Source organism: Drosophila miranda, chromosome 2, assembly GCF_003369915.1.
Source record: "Drosophila miranda strain MSH22 chromosome 2, D.miranda_PacBio2.1, whole genome shotgun sequence".
Lineage (NCBI taxonomy): Eukaryota > Metazoa > Arthropoda > Insecta > Diptera > Drosophilidae > Drosophila > Drosophila miranda.
The window spans coordinates 27,993,871-28,009,087 of NC_046675.1; the positions used below are offsets into that span (position 1 = coordinate 27,993,871).

Consider the following 15,217-nt stretch of genomic DNA (forward strand, 5'->3'; position numbering starts at 1 on the left):
CCCTGCCCCTGCCCCTCTTCCTCCTCCACACATGTCTGTGTGGTGGCTGTATCTGTGTGTGTTTTTCTGCTATTTTTAAAATGGAAATATAAATACATGTTTCATGTTGGTTTAGCCACTCGCCTCCTGGTAGTGGCTCCTCCTCCTGCCCCCCCATGAAACGTATTTGTAGTTTTTTTTTCCGTATCTGTATCTACAGTTGTTGACCCGCACACACAGATACACACTGTGGAACATGCCCGAGTCCCGACCACAAACTTCGGTCTATTAATACGCGCAAATAAGCCGCTTAATTAGTCTTTCATTTTCGGGGGCACCACTCGGTCGTCGTGCCACACCGGGCTCTGGCTCTGTGGCTCTCTGCCTCTGTGGCTCTGTGGTGGCAGCAACCACCGGCTGCGGCCAGTAGCTGTCGGATTTTCACTGGGGCATGTGGCAGTGTAGCATGGGGCGTATGCATAATGAAGATGATCGAATCGTATTGCCCAAGCCCCTCCGCTATCCCCCGCCCCCCCGACCGAAGCGACAGCCAAATCGGACGTTAATTAAACGCCTGCCATAATAGGATAAAAAACTTTAGCCTCTGCGCCACTAAATCCCCCCTAACACCCCTCTCCACCCTCCCCCTCGCATCCCGGGGTACGCCCCGTTAAGCTGCCACAATCTGTGGCGCCTCCTGCGTCCCCACGCGTGGCTGGAAATTAAGAAACATTTAGTGCGAGGGGAATTTGATGTTTTTGTTTTTTTAATCACAAAAATATTGCCATTCATTTAATTTGGAGGAGCTAAGCCGCACTGGGAGAGGGAAGCAACACTCCCAAAAGGCGAGGCACATCTGGAAGCTTCTCTTTTGCTGGAGTGCGGATCCAGAGGGTAGAAACGAGAGCTTTCTTACCTGCTAAGCCGCACTGGGAGAGAGCCGCGACTGGCAACGTGTTTCCTTCAGATCCGATGCCGAAAAATGCCTGAAATTCCTGAAATCAACCCACAAAAAACTTCCCTTGGAAGAACATTAAAGAAAGATCCTTTTTTTTTTAACCATAACCATATTTTCTTTTCATCTGTTTTTATTATGGAGAAACATTTTGTTTGTTTGTTTGCATTTTGCATAAAACAGAAAAACATACTCGTACTTTTAGCTTTCATTCGTGTTTTTTTGTTGTAATATAATTTCTGTAATAATTTGTCTATTCTTTGGATGCCAGGGGATGCCGTTAGCATCCAAGCATCCGACCATTTATCCGCTTGTAGCTTATGTTAATCCTTTTAATCGTTTTAATCCTTTTAATCCTTTTAATCCGCGCTTAAAACCGAGGCTTCTAAATGTACAATTTATCAGTAAATGAATATTTTACACAGTAACTAGATGATGGACTCTACGTAGAACGTTTTCTTTTGTTTTTCTTTGGTTTTCTTTTTGTTTTCCTTTTTGTTTTCCTTTTGCGTGTTTTGCGGCTGACAACCAGATAAAAACCCTATCCATAAAATACACCGAATAACCATCTATATATCTTTGTATCCTTACTTTTTGGAGTGTGTGCGGCATGGGGCATAAACTAAAGAAGGGGAAGAAGGACTTTCGGGGGAGAGGCAGGAATATTTGATCCGGAAATGTATCTAAAGGCAGGACGCATTTCCCTGGCCTTCAATGGAAAATTGTGAGGGGTTTGGGGGTGGGGGTGGGGGTGTGGTTGGGACGGAGGCACCTACTCCTCTTTGCAGCAGGCACCTCTCTAAAGCGTGCATTTCCTAGAGGACTCTCTTCTGTCTTCTGTTTTTCCTGGCTAAAAGTTCCATCGTAATACTGCCACCCGCCACCTGCTTCTGGGCCAGGCCTGGGGCTGGGGCTGGGGAAGGGGGGGCGGGGGGATATCCTATATATGTATGTCTTATAGATAATACTCTTCGTTTAAAGGACACGCTGTATGTACACTGTAGTTCGTAATAAATGTCGCTCTCTGTCTCCTGCGAGTCCTCTGTCTCTCCGCATTAAATGCATTCCTTAAGGAGCCACAAAAGGAGGAGGAGGAGGAGACGGAGGAGATGCAGTCATGTGGCAGCTTCTGCTCTGGATGTTGCTGCTGCTTCTGCTTCCTCTGGCGCTCTGGCTGTTGCATCAGCTCCAAGTGCAGACATTCAGGAGGCCTGCGGCAATGTTGCTCCAGTTGCAGGTGACAGCCGCCGCCGACAGCCACATCGTCGCGATGGCGATGGCGACCAGTGGCAAAGGCAAAGGCACTGCTGATGTGTGGCGGAGGCGGCGCAGGAGGCAGCTGGCGCTGCTGTTGCCATGTTGCATGGCCGCCGGATGCTCTCCGTTGATGACGTGCACCACCACGGAGGCAGAGTCTGTGTGCGGAAGGGAAAGGAAAGCCAAACGAATTTGGGGGAAATGCTAAAGAGGGAAAAGGAGAAGGTCTCACCTGAGCTGCTCGGGGAGCACGTGTAGTTGCCGGAGTCCGCCGGGGTCGCCTTGGCGATGAGCAGCTTGCTGGTGCGCGTCGAGCGCTCTGTGATGACGTTGATGCCACCGCGTTGCGAGTAATTCATCACCCGCTTGCCCTTGTACCAGTAGATGAACGACGGCGGCACCGGCGACTGCATCGCGAGGCACGTGAGATTGATGTCGCTGCCGCTCTTGATGAACAGCTCTGCGTTGCCCAGGATCTTGGCCCGCGACACTAGGAGTGGAAAGGAGTGGCAAGGAGTGGAGTGGCGCCCCCCGGAGGGCTCGACTCAATTAATTACGCTGCCCCCTGTCTCTCTGCGGCCCTGCCGTACTCACCCACGACGTTCAGGCGAAAGCCCTGGCTGATCTTTGGCTCCGTGGACACCTGACACTCGTATGTGCCCGAGTCCCTGGGCTGCGGCGAGGATATGCGCAGCGTCCACTCGTCGGAGCCCTCGGAGTGCAGCGACTGGAAGCGCTGGTCATTCGTGTACGTCAGAATCCCCACCGTGAGGATGTGCAGGTCCCGCTTGCGAATCCAAGAGACCTTTAAGAAAGGGAGAATTGAGGAGAGCCCAGGAAATCTCTTATAAAGAGTTGTACGAGCTCTGGAAAGAGGTTTGCCCCCCACAGAACACTCTATTATTATGAATAATACGGGCTCTGATTTCTCTAAATCATCTCCCACTCCCACCCACTCCAGGGACGAGTGGGAGGGGGGGGTTCTTCCGTGTGTGCGTGGGACCCAGCCAGGGTGCTTTCACTGTAATTGGAAAACTCTTGACGTCACACAAGAACAGAACCATATTATTTCACAGTGTTTAAGTGCAGCCCCCCCCTGCCACCAACACTACAAAATATTCGAGTATATCCTTCGTTCCGGGAAGCACAGAAGGAAGCCTTTACATTGGTTCTATTCTTAGCAACAATTCGGAGCATTGGCAGTGGAATACCTCATAAATTAGGCTACCTGTGAGACATAGAGGGGGGGAGGCAGAGCAGCTCTTACCTCCTTCGTCCGTCGGTTGTTGCAAATTGGACAAGTTTAAATGCTCTTGCCCCAAAAAGTTTTCCCATTTGCAGGGGGCGAGCCGGGGAAGCTGGCTGGAGCAAAATTCATTAATTGCCTGTTTCGGGGCTTTGTCTGGCTTCTAATTTATGGCTGCATTTTCGGGGGTTACTTAGTGTCCTGTTCGCCGGGGACTAGTTTATTCTCTGGATTCCCTGTAGTTAGTTCTCCCCCGGAGACGGAATGGTCTTAATTTTCCGCCATTTGTTTGGCTTCAATTAATTATGGATTAGCGCTCGGCTGAGCTTAAAAATCGACCGCACAAAAGAGCCTTTTGATTTATTTTTAAAAATTAATATGCATTCATTAACCATTCGTTTCGCTAATTTTCAATTAAAATTAATTGCATTTTTCCAACCACCTTGCCCCCCCGACCCCCTCGGCCTCCCAAATGCAAATAAGTTCAAGGCGACAGCGAAAGAGCGAGCGACCGCCCAAATGAGGCTCCAAAGTAGTCGCTCCTCTCCGCTCCTCCCCCCCTCCGTTCCGCTCATTCATTAATTGATTAACGTTCGGTTCGGTTCGGTGGCAAGCGGCGGCATGTATGTGCAACATGACGAAACAGATCTGTCTTTAATTATGATTGATGGGGAGAATCCATTTCATTATGTCATTGGATCATTGGATCAATTTAATGCTCGCTAGAGGAGGGGTTTTAACAAATTAAAGCATAAATAGGCCTAGCCATAACCGAGCCTCAAAGGTGCTTAAGGGGCCCGTAAACCATTAACCAGAGGACTTGAGGCACACACAATGTTTCCCCTAACTGAAAGGATACGAAACGAAATGGAGACTTTTGATATTTTTCCAATAAAATACTAAAACGATATCGAGGTGGCGTAACAGTATTATTGTAGTCATTTATCCAGCATCTCTTCTTGTACTATTTTCACTAGTCGGTTTCCAGACTTTTTCGTAGTATTTTGTTTGGTATTTTATATACATATTTTCTAGTATATAGTATCTTTTCTTGCTGGTATTTCTTTTTAACCACTCTTCTGTGTGGTAATGTTTCATTATTTTCTTCAGTATTTATTTAGTATTTCTGGTATTTTAATAGTAATTTTTGTGGTATTTTTCAGGTAATTGTGCTAATATGTTTTCCACACTTTTTCGTAGTATTTTGTTTGGTATTTTATATACATATTTTCTAGTACCTTTTCTTGCTGGTATTTCTTTTTAACCACTCTTCTGTGTGGTAATGTTTCATTATTTTCTTCAGTATTTATCTAGTATTTCTGGTATTTTAATAGTATTTTTTGTGGTATTTTTCAGGTAATTGTGCTAATATGCTTTCCAGACTTTTTCGTAGTATTTTGTTTGGTATTTTATATACATTTTTCAGGTATCTTTTCTGGCTGGATATCTGTTTATCCGCCCTTCTGTGTGGTAATTGTTCCTTTATTTTTCCAGTATATATCTAGTATTTATCTAGTATTTTCTGGTATTTTAATAGTATTATGTATTTTTTGTGGTATTTTTCAGGTAATTGTGCTAATATGCTTTCCAGACTTTTTCGTAGTATTTTGTTTGGTATTTTATATACATTTTTCAGGTATATTTTCTTGCTGGTATATCTTTTTATCCACCCTTCTGTGTGGTAATTGTTCCTTTATTATTCCAGTATATATCTAGTATTTATCTAGTATTTTCTGGTATTTTAATAGTATTATGTACTTTTATTGGTATTTTTCAGGTAATTGTGCTAATATGTTCAAAATTTGTTGAAAATGTTCTGCGTCTGGGGTGAGTGGCAATTATTAGCCCATATATGTACACATATATTCGAGAAAGATATCCCCCGAACTGTAGTTAAGTTTAAGGACCCCTAATCATCCCCTAGGTTGGAAACGACATCAAACTACTACCGACATGGCACTGGTTCATGGCACTTGAACCAGTTCCCAGAACAGCGCGTGTGTGGCGTGTGGCACACAGCTCCAACGGTGATTAAGCTTCACTCACTCTTCCGTTGCACTTTCTTTTGCCACCATTCGCTTTCTCTCTGTTGAAGCGTGCCACACAAAATGTAGAAAAATCCCCATTTAGAGGCAAATTTCGGTGTCGTGCTGCATATTGCGACTATCAATTAGCACGGAACGGAGGAGGCACAAAGGAGGCACAGAGGAGGAGCAGGCAGGAGGGTGGCACGAGGAGGCGAAAGTTTCTCCGTTGCCACATCTTTGAAAAGTGAATCCCGAGTCGGGAATCGTGACCCGTGCATTGGGAATCATCCGGCAGATGGAAGGATGCGAAGGCTGCGAAGGATGCGAAGGAGTCTGGGTGTTTGGAGACATTCGCCAATTAGCTGCATATAACAGGAGACAATGCGTTGTCAGGGTCCTGTCCTGTCCTGTTCTGTCCTTCGTCCCTTGTCCTGTCCCTTTTCATCCTCCTCTGTCTCTTTCTTGTGGCATGTGGATTAGGGGCAAGAGCTTCTCGTTTGTGGAGCAGCTCCGTCTCTCGTCTCTCGGCTCTCGGCTCTGCTTGGGCGTTAATTACTCAATCCGACGACTGACTTGCTGAAAGTTGGGGCGTGCGGGGCGGGGCGGGGCAGGACAGTAGGGGGCAGGTCTTGTCTGTCGCCACGCCACACCACGGCAGGGAGCGAGCGCTGACATCGTTGTCGCTTCCTGGTTCGACCGAGGGGGGGGGGGGGGGGGGGGGGCAGGCAGCGGGATGGACAGGAAACGAGGGGCACGAACTGGTGGCAAGACACGGACAACGTAAAATTTATTACACCGCATAATTGCACAGCCACAGAGCGATTTCAGGACAAAGAAGGGTGCCTGCCACAACGGGGTGGCACAACTGTGGCATTGTGGGCAGTGTGGCAGGGTCCGGGCACGGCTCTGACGCCTGTTGTTGCATTGCTAACAAATCGCTCGGAGCGGAAGCCGAAGCCGTGTTACAAATGTGCAAACCAGAACGAGCCGCAGCCATGGGGCATGTGGGGCAGGGGCACGGGGCAGGGGGCAAGGGGCCTTAGACCACCAACTTTATGGCGTAATCTTTTAAAAGTAATCTACAAATCTGCCACACGACCACCGCCGCAGGTCGTTTGTTCTGCCACATGCCCCCGGCCCCTCCCGTGCCCCTTCCGAGCCCCTACCTCCCATTTATGCGAATTAAATGCTGCCCCCACTGGCGACCTTTGAGGCCCCTGGATTGACCCCCGCACTTACCGCTCGATCGCCCAGATTCCGGACCCGACAATGGAGGAGCGCCGCCTGGCCCACGGTGGCAGTGACCTCGCGCCGCGAGGAGTTGTCGAAGTACGGCTGCGAGTACGGAGTCTCCCAGTAGTGCGGCGGCACCTCGCCGAACACCGCCATGTTGCCACAGTCTGCAGAAAGGACACGGATACAGTGGGAGTCGAGAAATGGGACACAGGGCAGGACTCACCCATCAGGAGGAGCAGCAACAGCTGCCACAGCCACAGCGGCACACAGCTAATCCCCGTTTTCATCTTCATCGGTCTCTGGTACTCCTCCGACGACATATTCTCGACACGGTTCTCTTTTCCCGCTGATGGATTCCCTCTGCGGATGTTGTTCGTCCTTTTTCCTTCGTCTGCTTTACGATTTTAAGGTTTAATAATCTGCAAAGGGGGGAAAGGGAGGGCGAGAATATTATTACCAACGCTTTTTATGGCCTCCAAAAAAAGGTAAAGGCTGAAAGCAAATTATGCCAGGATGCCGCCAGATGCCGGGGAAACACCACAAACGAAGACCGAGAGAAAGAGAGAGATTTAAAGGTTTTCAAAGATATTCGTGGTAATTGCGGTTCCATCAAGGAAATTGCATTTAAAATGCGTTTCAGGTGTTAAAAAACGCGACAATGAAATATTGGGGAGTAATCGAGGAGTCTTTTATACACGTTTATCGATTATCGTTGTTATCGAAACTTGAGCAAACGATGAAAAATCAACAAAGTGATGGATTATCGTCAAGAACTGGTATCCAAAATTCTTTTTTTATGTAATAAAACATCAAGAAATCAAAGAAGATGAAGGCATAGCTAAAAGCACGAAAGATCTATTGTTCGGAACATGTTTATCGATAAATTATCGAGCTATTGAATAGATGAAACCTCGAAGGCTTGGAATAATGCACCTCATCAGATCTTCTATGAAATATGAAGTTCCAGCACTGAAATAGCCACTGCAAGGATAATAATCAATTATCGATAATTATGGCCACAATAAATGTTATCGATCAATGGCATTTTTTATCAATGGTAGCTTCGAAACAGAAAATCACGAAAGTTCTATCGAACTCCACTCAATTATCGTACATTTTGGCCATTATAGAAAAGAAATAAAGACTGAAACGAATCACAAAATGGATTTCCTTATTACTTTAATCGTTCTTGAACTTCTATAATCGATTCCGAGTGATTTTTGAACCAAATCGGAACTAGATTAAGGCCCGAATCGAGGTCCCCAATTTATCAAATGAAATCAGGAATGGGTGGCCTTTCATAAGCCACTCGATGAAGCGGGATAATTACGACTTTTGCTGTTGGCAGGACCTTTTTCCAGGAATTAATGATACATATATCTCGCAGCTGGAGAGCTGGCAACGAATGTCTGGGTAACAATTCAATCGAGCGCATTTCGCCCGGAATAAATTGTCGGTAATTTCATTTCCGAGCTGCATTCCCGAAAAACGCGAAACAACAGACAACAGATTGTTGCAACGGGCACAAAAAGAGCTGCCGGAGGAGAGCGTATCTTGTTGCAAGAGTCTCGACTTTTCGACCCCCGCCTCGTGGATGTGGATGTGGATAAGGCAATTACGGAGTGGCACAAAGCAGGGGAAGAACTGAGTAAAAGTCGGAAAACTTTGTGAAGGATGAAATTAAAAAGTTTCCCTGCAGTTGAGTTGTTCGTGTGGCAACATCCAGGCTAAACCTAAACGACCTTGTCAACGATATAGTTTTCCATCTTTTATTTCTTGGATAAATCAGAGACGGAGAGAGCCATAGAGAGATTTCTTAATTGGGAAAAGAGTCTCGTACCCCTCCAGGACATTCCCAGAGACTCCTCTTTTGCAATTCCTTCTCTGTTTTACCTTTCTTCCGCCTCTTGCTCTGTTTTCGCTTCTCTTCCGTTTCTCTCTGGTGGAAATTTGTCAGTCTGTGGCCTGCGGGCTCCGCTCAGCCACTCATTATTTATGACTGACTCCAAACTCAGTAATCAGTCAGTGGTCGTTACCCGCTCCCCCCCCCTCCTCACAGAACCAGCGAAGGGTCTCTCATAATCCCGGGTCATTACTCAAAAATATACATTTGTTGTCACTCCAATTAGCTGCGTGACTCCGACTCCCCGGACAACGAGACGCACGGACGGACTTTCGCAAGGGTCAAGCAAGGCACGGACTCTCCTTTGTGGTCGGTGGTCGTTGGCTCCACCATTTGTTTTGGACACTTTTTCCGCATGGTGGAAGGGTGGGGACGGGGCGGGGCGGAAAGTCCTTTGCCGTCGGCTTCTTGACTGTTTGCCTGGCCTGCCTTTCGTTTTGATGGAGAAAAAGGTTCGTTCTATCGTTCGTTCGTTCTCATAAGCAGCACTTTTTTCGCGGCTATTACAACGGAATTATCGCCTGTCCGGGGCACGAGGTGTTTCCTATCTGCCCCGTCCACCGCCCTGCCCCCCGCCCAGCCCCCGTTTCGGGGCTCCTGTGTTGTGTCCAGTCCATTCCGTCTAGCGAATAACATTATTCCGCCGTTCGTTGTTCTTTTTCGACTTTTTCCAGGCCGCCTGTCAGTCAGAAGGACGAAGGACGAAGGCGGGACACCCATCGCTACAGTGGACCCCCAATGGACGGTGGAGAGGGGGGGCAATCCCCCATCATTGTTTGCTTTTCTCTGACTCTCTCTCTGTCCGTCTCTATCTCTGTTTCCCTTTTATCTGCTGTCCTTATCCTTGTGTATCCTTGTGGCGCATTAAATTAAATTCCTCTCCGCTCCGTCTCCGTCTCTGCCTCCCTCTCTGTCTCTACTTACGGCTTCTCTTCTCGAAATGACTTCCAAATGACATCAACGTCATCATCATCGGGGGAGGGTCCTCTCCTGCCTGTAGTCCTGTGGCTCCTTTGGGCTCCTTTGGCTCCTTTGGGCTCCTTTTGGCTCCTTTGGGCTCCTTTTGGCTCCTTCTGGCTTATTCTTTTTGGGTTTTTAGCCAGGAATCGATTGCGCAATAATTAGCCAAAGAAACAGAATTCACGGATCGACGAATCGACGGAGACGCGGCCCAAACACTGCCACTGCCACTCAACACAACTGTTGCCTTCATTCAGTCAATCAGTCAATCTGTCAATCAAATCCAACCAGGCAACAATCGGAGTCCTTTCTCCTTTTTGTTTGGTTTATTTTTGGGTCTTTCGTGGGTTAATAACGCCACGGATTTGGGAAATATTTCCGTTTAGGAGTCACACACGGGGGACAGGCACCCACAGCCATGTGGCATGTGGCAGGGACATGGACACGCACCGACAGGACAACCGACGGCGACGGCGACGGCGACGACAGCGACAAGGACGACGAGGGCTTTTGTATTATTATATTCCCACCGACGTGGAATGTGGGATGTGGTGTGTGTATGTTGTTGCCACATTAGGTGGCACAGCCAGCCCTATAGGTAGCTCGCACACTGCCACACTGCCACACGGACACTGCCACACGTACACGTCTCACTGCCACACACACGCGAAGGAGGAGGCAGAGGCGAAGGACGACGGGAGAAGCCGGGGAAGGACTTCTCCAAGTCTCATTTTGTGTATCCGTCTGCCCGCCTGCCCGCCCGCCTGTCCGCCTGTCCGCCCAGAGACGTGACCAGCGGCGCCTCCAAGGGATTTAGTTATTAAACGGCTCTTGGCCCTCGGATTCGCATTCGAATTCGCCTTCGCCTTCGTTGTGCCACCGTTTGTGGCACTCTTTAGTTCAATTTTAAATGTGGCACAATGTAAGAGTGTCTGCCACTGCCACTGCTGCCTCTCCTGCTGCCTCTCCTGCTGCTGCTGCTGCTGCTATTTCTGTGACTCTGCTGCCTCTGGGTTCTCTGGGCTCTAGGATTCGTAGGAGATGCCACGCGCACGTTGCATCCTTGCCGTATGATTCGCGTACTGGAACTGAAACCGAAACCGAAACCATCTCTGCCTTCGGTGGACACAGGCCAGAGCCTGCCTGCCACACACACACACACACACACACACACGGCGGGACTCCGAAACACTCCGAATGCCACACGCAGGCGCAGGGCCCGACGTGAGAGAGAAAGCCTTTCTTTTTCGAGAGCATATCAAATATTAATTTGCCATCCATTTGTTGCCTCCCGCCGTCCGCTGCCCGCTGCCCGCTGTCGTGCCACGTCGTGTGGCAGGCAGCATTGTTATTTGTTTTGTGTGTGTTTTTAAAGGCAAGGGTTTGACTCGCGTTTATCCCTCGGTTGAGCCTCTGGGCAGCCTCTGGAAAAACCGCAGAGTAAGTCGCAGGATCTTGGGCTCACTCTCTCTGCCGCTCTCTCCCTCTCTGGCTGTGGCGACTCTCTCTCTCTCTGGCGCTTTCTGGGTTATTAGCACAACCTGCCTCAACGACATGCCGCACGAGCAGCCACGAGTGCCAGGACGAGCCGAAGGGACGACTCCTGGCGAGACGAGACGAGTCGGGACGAGTCGCGACGAGACGAGACGAGGAGCGAGCATAATATGCTGAATAGTCACGTACAAATGAATATTCGTAGTCGTCGCCGTAGTCGTCGCTCTGCCTGCCTCTCTGCCGCACTCGTTTTCTGGCATATTAATATAGTCTACATTTTGGGGCACCAGCCGCAGCCGCAGCCATATGAGGCAGCACAGGGGCGTAGGCCTCCTCCTTCTCCTCCTCCTCCACCTCCCATGAATGATTTACACTACGAGCCATGGAGGGGGGAGAGGGGCAGAAGCTTCATGGAAATGTGATTTTTACCGCAATATATAGGTATGTGGCTCTCCCCCCTCCCCTCTGTCTCTTTTTTATACCCTTCCCTTTTCTAAGGGGGTGCCAGGGGGGTGCCAGGGGGGTGGCAGAAACAATTGAACAGACAGTTATAGGCCAATTTCGCAGTTTATGTACATGCGTCGGCAGTCGTGAGAGATTTGTGGCATCCACAGGGTGTACAGGGGTGGGAGGGGGGTGCGGGGGCAACACCTGTACCTACGGCCTACGGTCTGGCTGGCTGCCTCTCTGCCTGCCTGCCTGCTGGTTGCTGCTGCTGGTTGTGGCATTGGTCTCTCCCTCTCTCTCTCTCCCTCACTCCCTCTCTCTCTCTCCCTCTCTCTCTCTCTTTTGGCCATGTCAAATGTTGCGTGTTATGGCCCGCAAATGTTCCTGTCGAAAGCGTAGCCCCCCCTCCCCCCACCTCCACAGGGCTAAGAGAGGGGGGAGGGGGTGTATGTGTGGGGGGGAGGCATTTCAACGCATACGCCTCTTTGGCCTGGAGCATCATAAATAAAACGTCTGCCTACCCCAGATGGTCGCCCCCCTCTACACCCCCTGCCACCCCCCCCTCGATACTAGAAGGACGTCGTCCAAGTGGTTGACTGAAGGAATGCCCTGCAGAGCCCCCTCTCTGGGAATGTTTAATGCAAATGAGAGAGACAGGGGCCGGGAGGGGGGGAGTGGGGAGAGGGGTAAACGGAGAGAATTGACAGACAATGGGCCCTGTAATTGACACAGCACCTGGCGGCACATTACGAATGATTAACAGACTATACCCCTTCCCCCCTCCCCCCATCCCCACCACCCACTCGAAGCTCCATGCCACAATCCCCCGTCTTGCAGCCTGCATTCCTCCTTTCGTCCTGTGACATTTGATTATGGAATTCCATTTTGGAAATGGCAATCGAAGGGGGAATTCCCCGGAGACATCGCAGAGATCCTTAGGAAGGAAGCGACGCGGGGACAGGCACACCTGTGGCGCCGATGGACTCCCCGCCGCATGCAGGGTATTATCTGCCGCTGAGCGCATGGCTTCCGCCTCCATGGGGCACGCTTGCTGCCTCCCGAAACCCATTCAAGAAATCAAATTAGTGCAGGGGAGGCCCCTCGCCCCCACCCCCCCCTGCGATACTATCTGGGTTCACCTTTTCGCCAGGCGAATTTATTGTTGCCAATTAATTTGTTAAAATTAGTGGCACAGCCACTGTTGCCACTGCCACTGCCTCTTCTTGGGTAGTTTCTATTGCCAGTCGCTGCCCCCGATTCACACAATGAACGGCCCATCGATAAGCGAAAGTGGGAGCCGCACAGCCAGACGTCGTCGCCTCGAATGTGCCACCGAAAATGTATTCCACGTACACGTATTTATCCATTGCTTAGCCTCCATCCATCCATCCAGCGGCAGCGGCAGGCAGCCATTTATTGCCTGCCTCATGGGGTGGGGCATGAATGGGTGTCTCTTGCCCCTGCCCCCACGCCCGCTTCCGACTCGTGCAGCGCCTCGTCGTTTGCCTTGAATGAATGCTAAATTAATTTCAAATGAATACAAATGGCTTTTCGCTTTTAAGACCAGGCCAAAACGGCCAAGAGGGGAGAGGGGAGGAATGGAGAGTCGTTAGAGGCGCAGCAATAAAGCCTCCTTCTCCAGCGGAGTCTCTCGCTCTCTCTCTATCTGTTTCTCTGTTTCTCTGTTTTTACATTTCTTGTTTCACCCACGGAGCAGGAGCCTCCGACGCTCCGCAATATTTGGATATAACTCTTAGGGTGGCCCCAGGCCTCCTCCGGGTCCGGGTCGGACCCCACCTACGCTCCCCCGCTCCTCCGTGGCTGCCTCTGGCTGTCGACACGGCCGCTGCCTCGGCCTTTTATCAGATGCTCGTCCTGCTGGAAATTTACAGCGCCCGCAGTCGGACAGCACCGATGCACCCTCCCCACCCCCATTCCCGGGGGGGGAGGGCAGTGCGCGCACGGCCGTTAATTCAATTCATCGTAAGTTGCATGCCTCCCCCCCTCCCCCCGCATTGCCCTTCCCTTGTGGCATGAAGCTATTATCCAATAACTAGGAAACGCTGCTAATCGCGTGAATAGTTTTTTGGGGGCGGCGCGTAATTGATGTTTACGGGACACACACCCTCCCCCTCCACCTCCCCCTCCCCCCACCTTTGGAGGTGGTGGAAATTTCCATTTCGTTGGCTACTTTTTGGGGCAGTGCCGCACCTGCCACCTGCTGTGTCCATGGGGCTCTTCTGCCACTCAACGATGCCTTGATTTAATGCATTTCATTGAGCAGCGATACGTAAGGGGGGGGTGGACTAGCCACGCCCACTGCTAAATCCACTACGCCTCTAATTCAGTGCGGGAATGGCAGAATCGGAATGGAGATTCGAATGGAGCACTCGTCGAATGCCGGCCACTTTGCATTCATTATTCAATTTGGAGCCGCATTTAGATGCGAAAGCCCTGATTAAGACTAACTCTCCTTCCCCCCCAAAGGGGTGGGGGGAACCCTCCACAGAGAATAGGTTACGCCACGGATACGTTGCAGCAACAAAAAAGCAACAGCAACACGAATATATAGCCCCTTCATAAATAAACGATGCGATTCCCTTTGAGGCGCATCTGACGATCGAGGATGGGTGGCAAGGGGCAGGGGGCACCGACAGGACTCTCTCTGTGACTTTTTAGTCCTGGTTTTCCCTCCGTCTGGCTGCCTGACTTGAAGCCATGAGGACGGTACACGGGCATTGCATGCTTTTGGTCGGAAAAGGGGTGGACGGGGGGGACGGAGGGGGATATTGATTAATTTAATTAAAATCGAAAATATGAAAATCGAATTGGAATCCGAATCCGAGTCCAGAATCCTTCATTTGGGCTGTTAAACTTGTATAAATAATTATTCTAGAGGTCTCTCAGCGAGAAATATAATAATTCCGAGCAGAAATATGCGATAAATGGTGCCCACAGCACCTCTCCCCCCGTCCACTAAAGTGATGGCCATAACAATTCATAACCTCCCCACCCTCCCCCCCCCCCTGGGGGAAACCCCTTTCCCCGCACACACACACCCACAACCCACACACAGACATATTTATGTGTCACATGGACTGTTAAACTTTGTGCATTGGCTCTTCCGCTCTTCATCTGTGTGTATCTATTGATTTATGGCCAGGACACAGACAGCAGGACACCCACACAGACAGACACACACACAGACACCCAAAGGAAAAGCCATGTAGGAAAAACAAAGAAAACTGCATACAGAGCGATAGAGAGAGGGAGAGTGGGAGAGAGGGAGAGGCAGTAGAACAATATTTATTTATACAACAGAACAGACACACACACACACACAAACACACACACACAGAAAACACACACAATAATTAATTACTTTTCTTCCATCCGTTTGTGCAAATAACATCATGATGGGCATGGCCAACAGTCCGTTTCATGGCTGCAGGGCCAATTAGCAGCCAACAGCAGCAGCCAGCGAGCGGTTGCAAGTTTTAGCCTCTCGATGATTCGTAAAGTGCTGCCACCGCCCCAACACCGCCCCAGGGCCACTCTGCACTCTTTTGGGAAGGCATTTGCCATCGATTGAAAGTAATAATCGATAACAGCCCTCCCTTGATGGGATGGGGAGGAAACTGTGCTCTATAGGGAATTTCCAGATAGAAACTGTGCACAACATTTCATTATTGAATGTTACTTCTTGGGCAATG

General features: G+C 49.8%; 2 protein-coding genes across 2 annotated transcripts in view; one reads left to right on the forward strand and one right to left on the reverse strand.

Annotated features, from left to right (window-relative positions):
* The window catches only part of LOC108155523, a 62,146-nt gene that overhangs the window by 14,800 nt on the left and 32,129 nt on the right, over positions 1-15,217 (forward strand). The window lies entirely within an intron of this gene.
* On the reverse strand, positions 1,134-10,663 carry LOC108155521 (limbic system-associated membrane protein). Its single transcript, XM_017286367.2, has 6 exons — positions 9,528-10,663; positions 6,924-7,119; positions 6,704-6,864; positions 2,786-2,996; positions 2,424-2,681; positions 1,134-2,349 (listed from the first exon to the last, which is right to left on the reverse strand). The coding sequence occupies exons 2-6, from the start codon at positions 7,018-7,020 to the stop codon at positions 2,117-2,119; spliced, it is 960 nt and encodes a 319-aa protein (XP_017141856.1). The 5' UTR covers positions 7,021-7,119; positions 9,528-10,663; the 3' UTR covers positions 1,134-2,116.

What these genes read in the sequence shown, in the direction of transcription:
- LOC108155521 (XM_017286367.2), bottom strand. Translation starts at nt 7,020, where the DNA reads ATGTCGTCGGAGGAGTACCAGAGACCGATGAAGATGAAAACGGGGATT. An exon ending in GTTGCTGCTCCTCCTGATGG is followed by an intron (nt 6,865 to 6,923) that starts GTGAGTCCTGCC and finishes TCCTTTCTGCAG; the next exon opens with ACTGTGGCAACATGGCGGTG. An exon ending in GGAATCTGGGCGATCGAGCG is followed by an intron (nt 2,997 to 6,703) that starts GTAAGTGCGGGG and finishes CCTTTCTTAAAG; the next exon opens with GTCTCTTGGATTCGCAAGCG.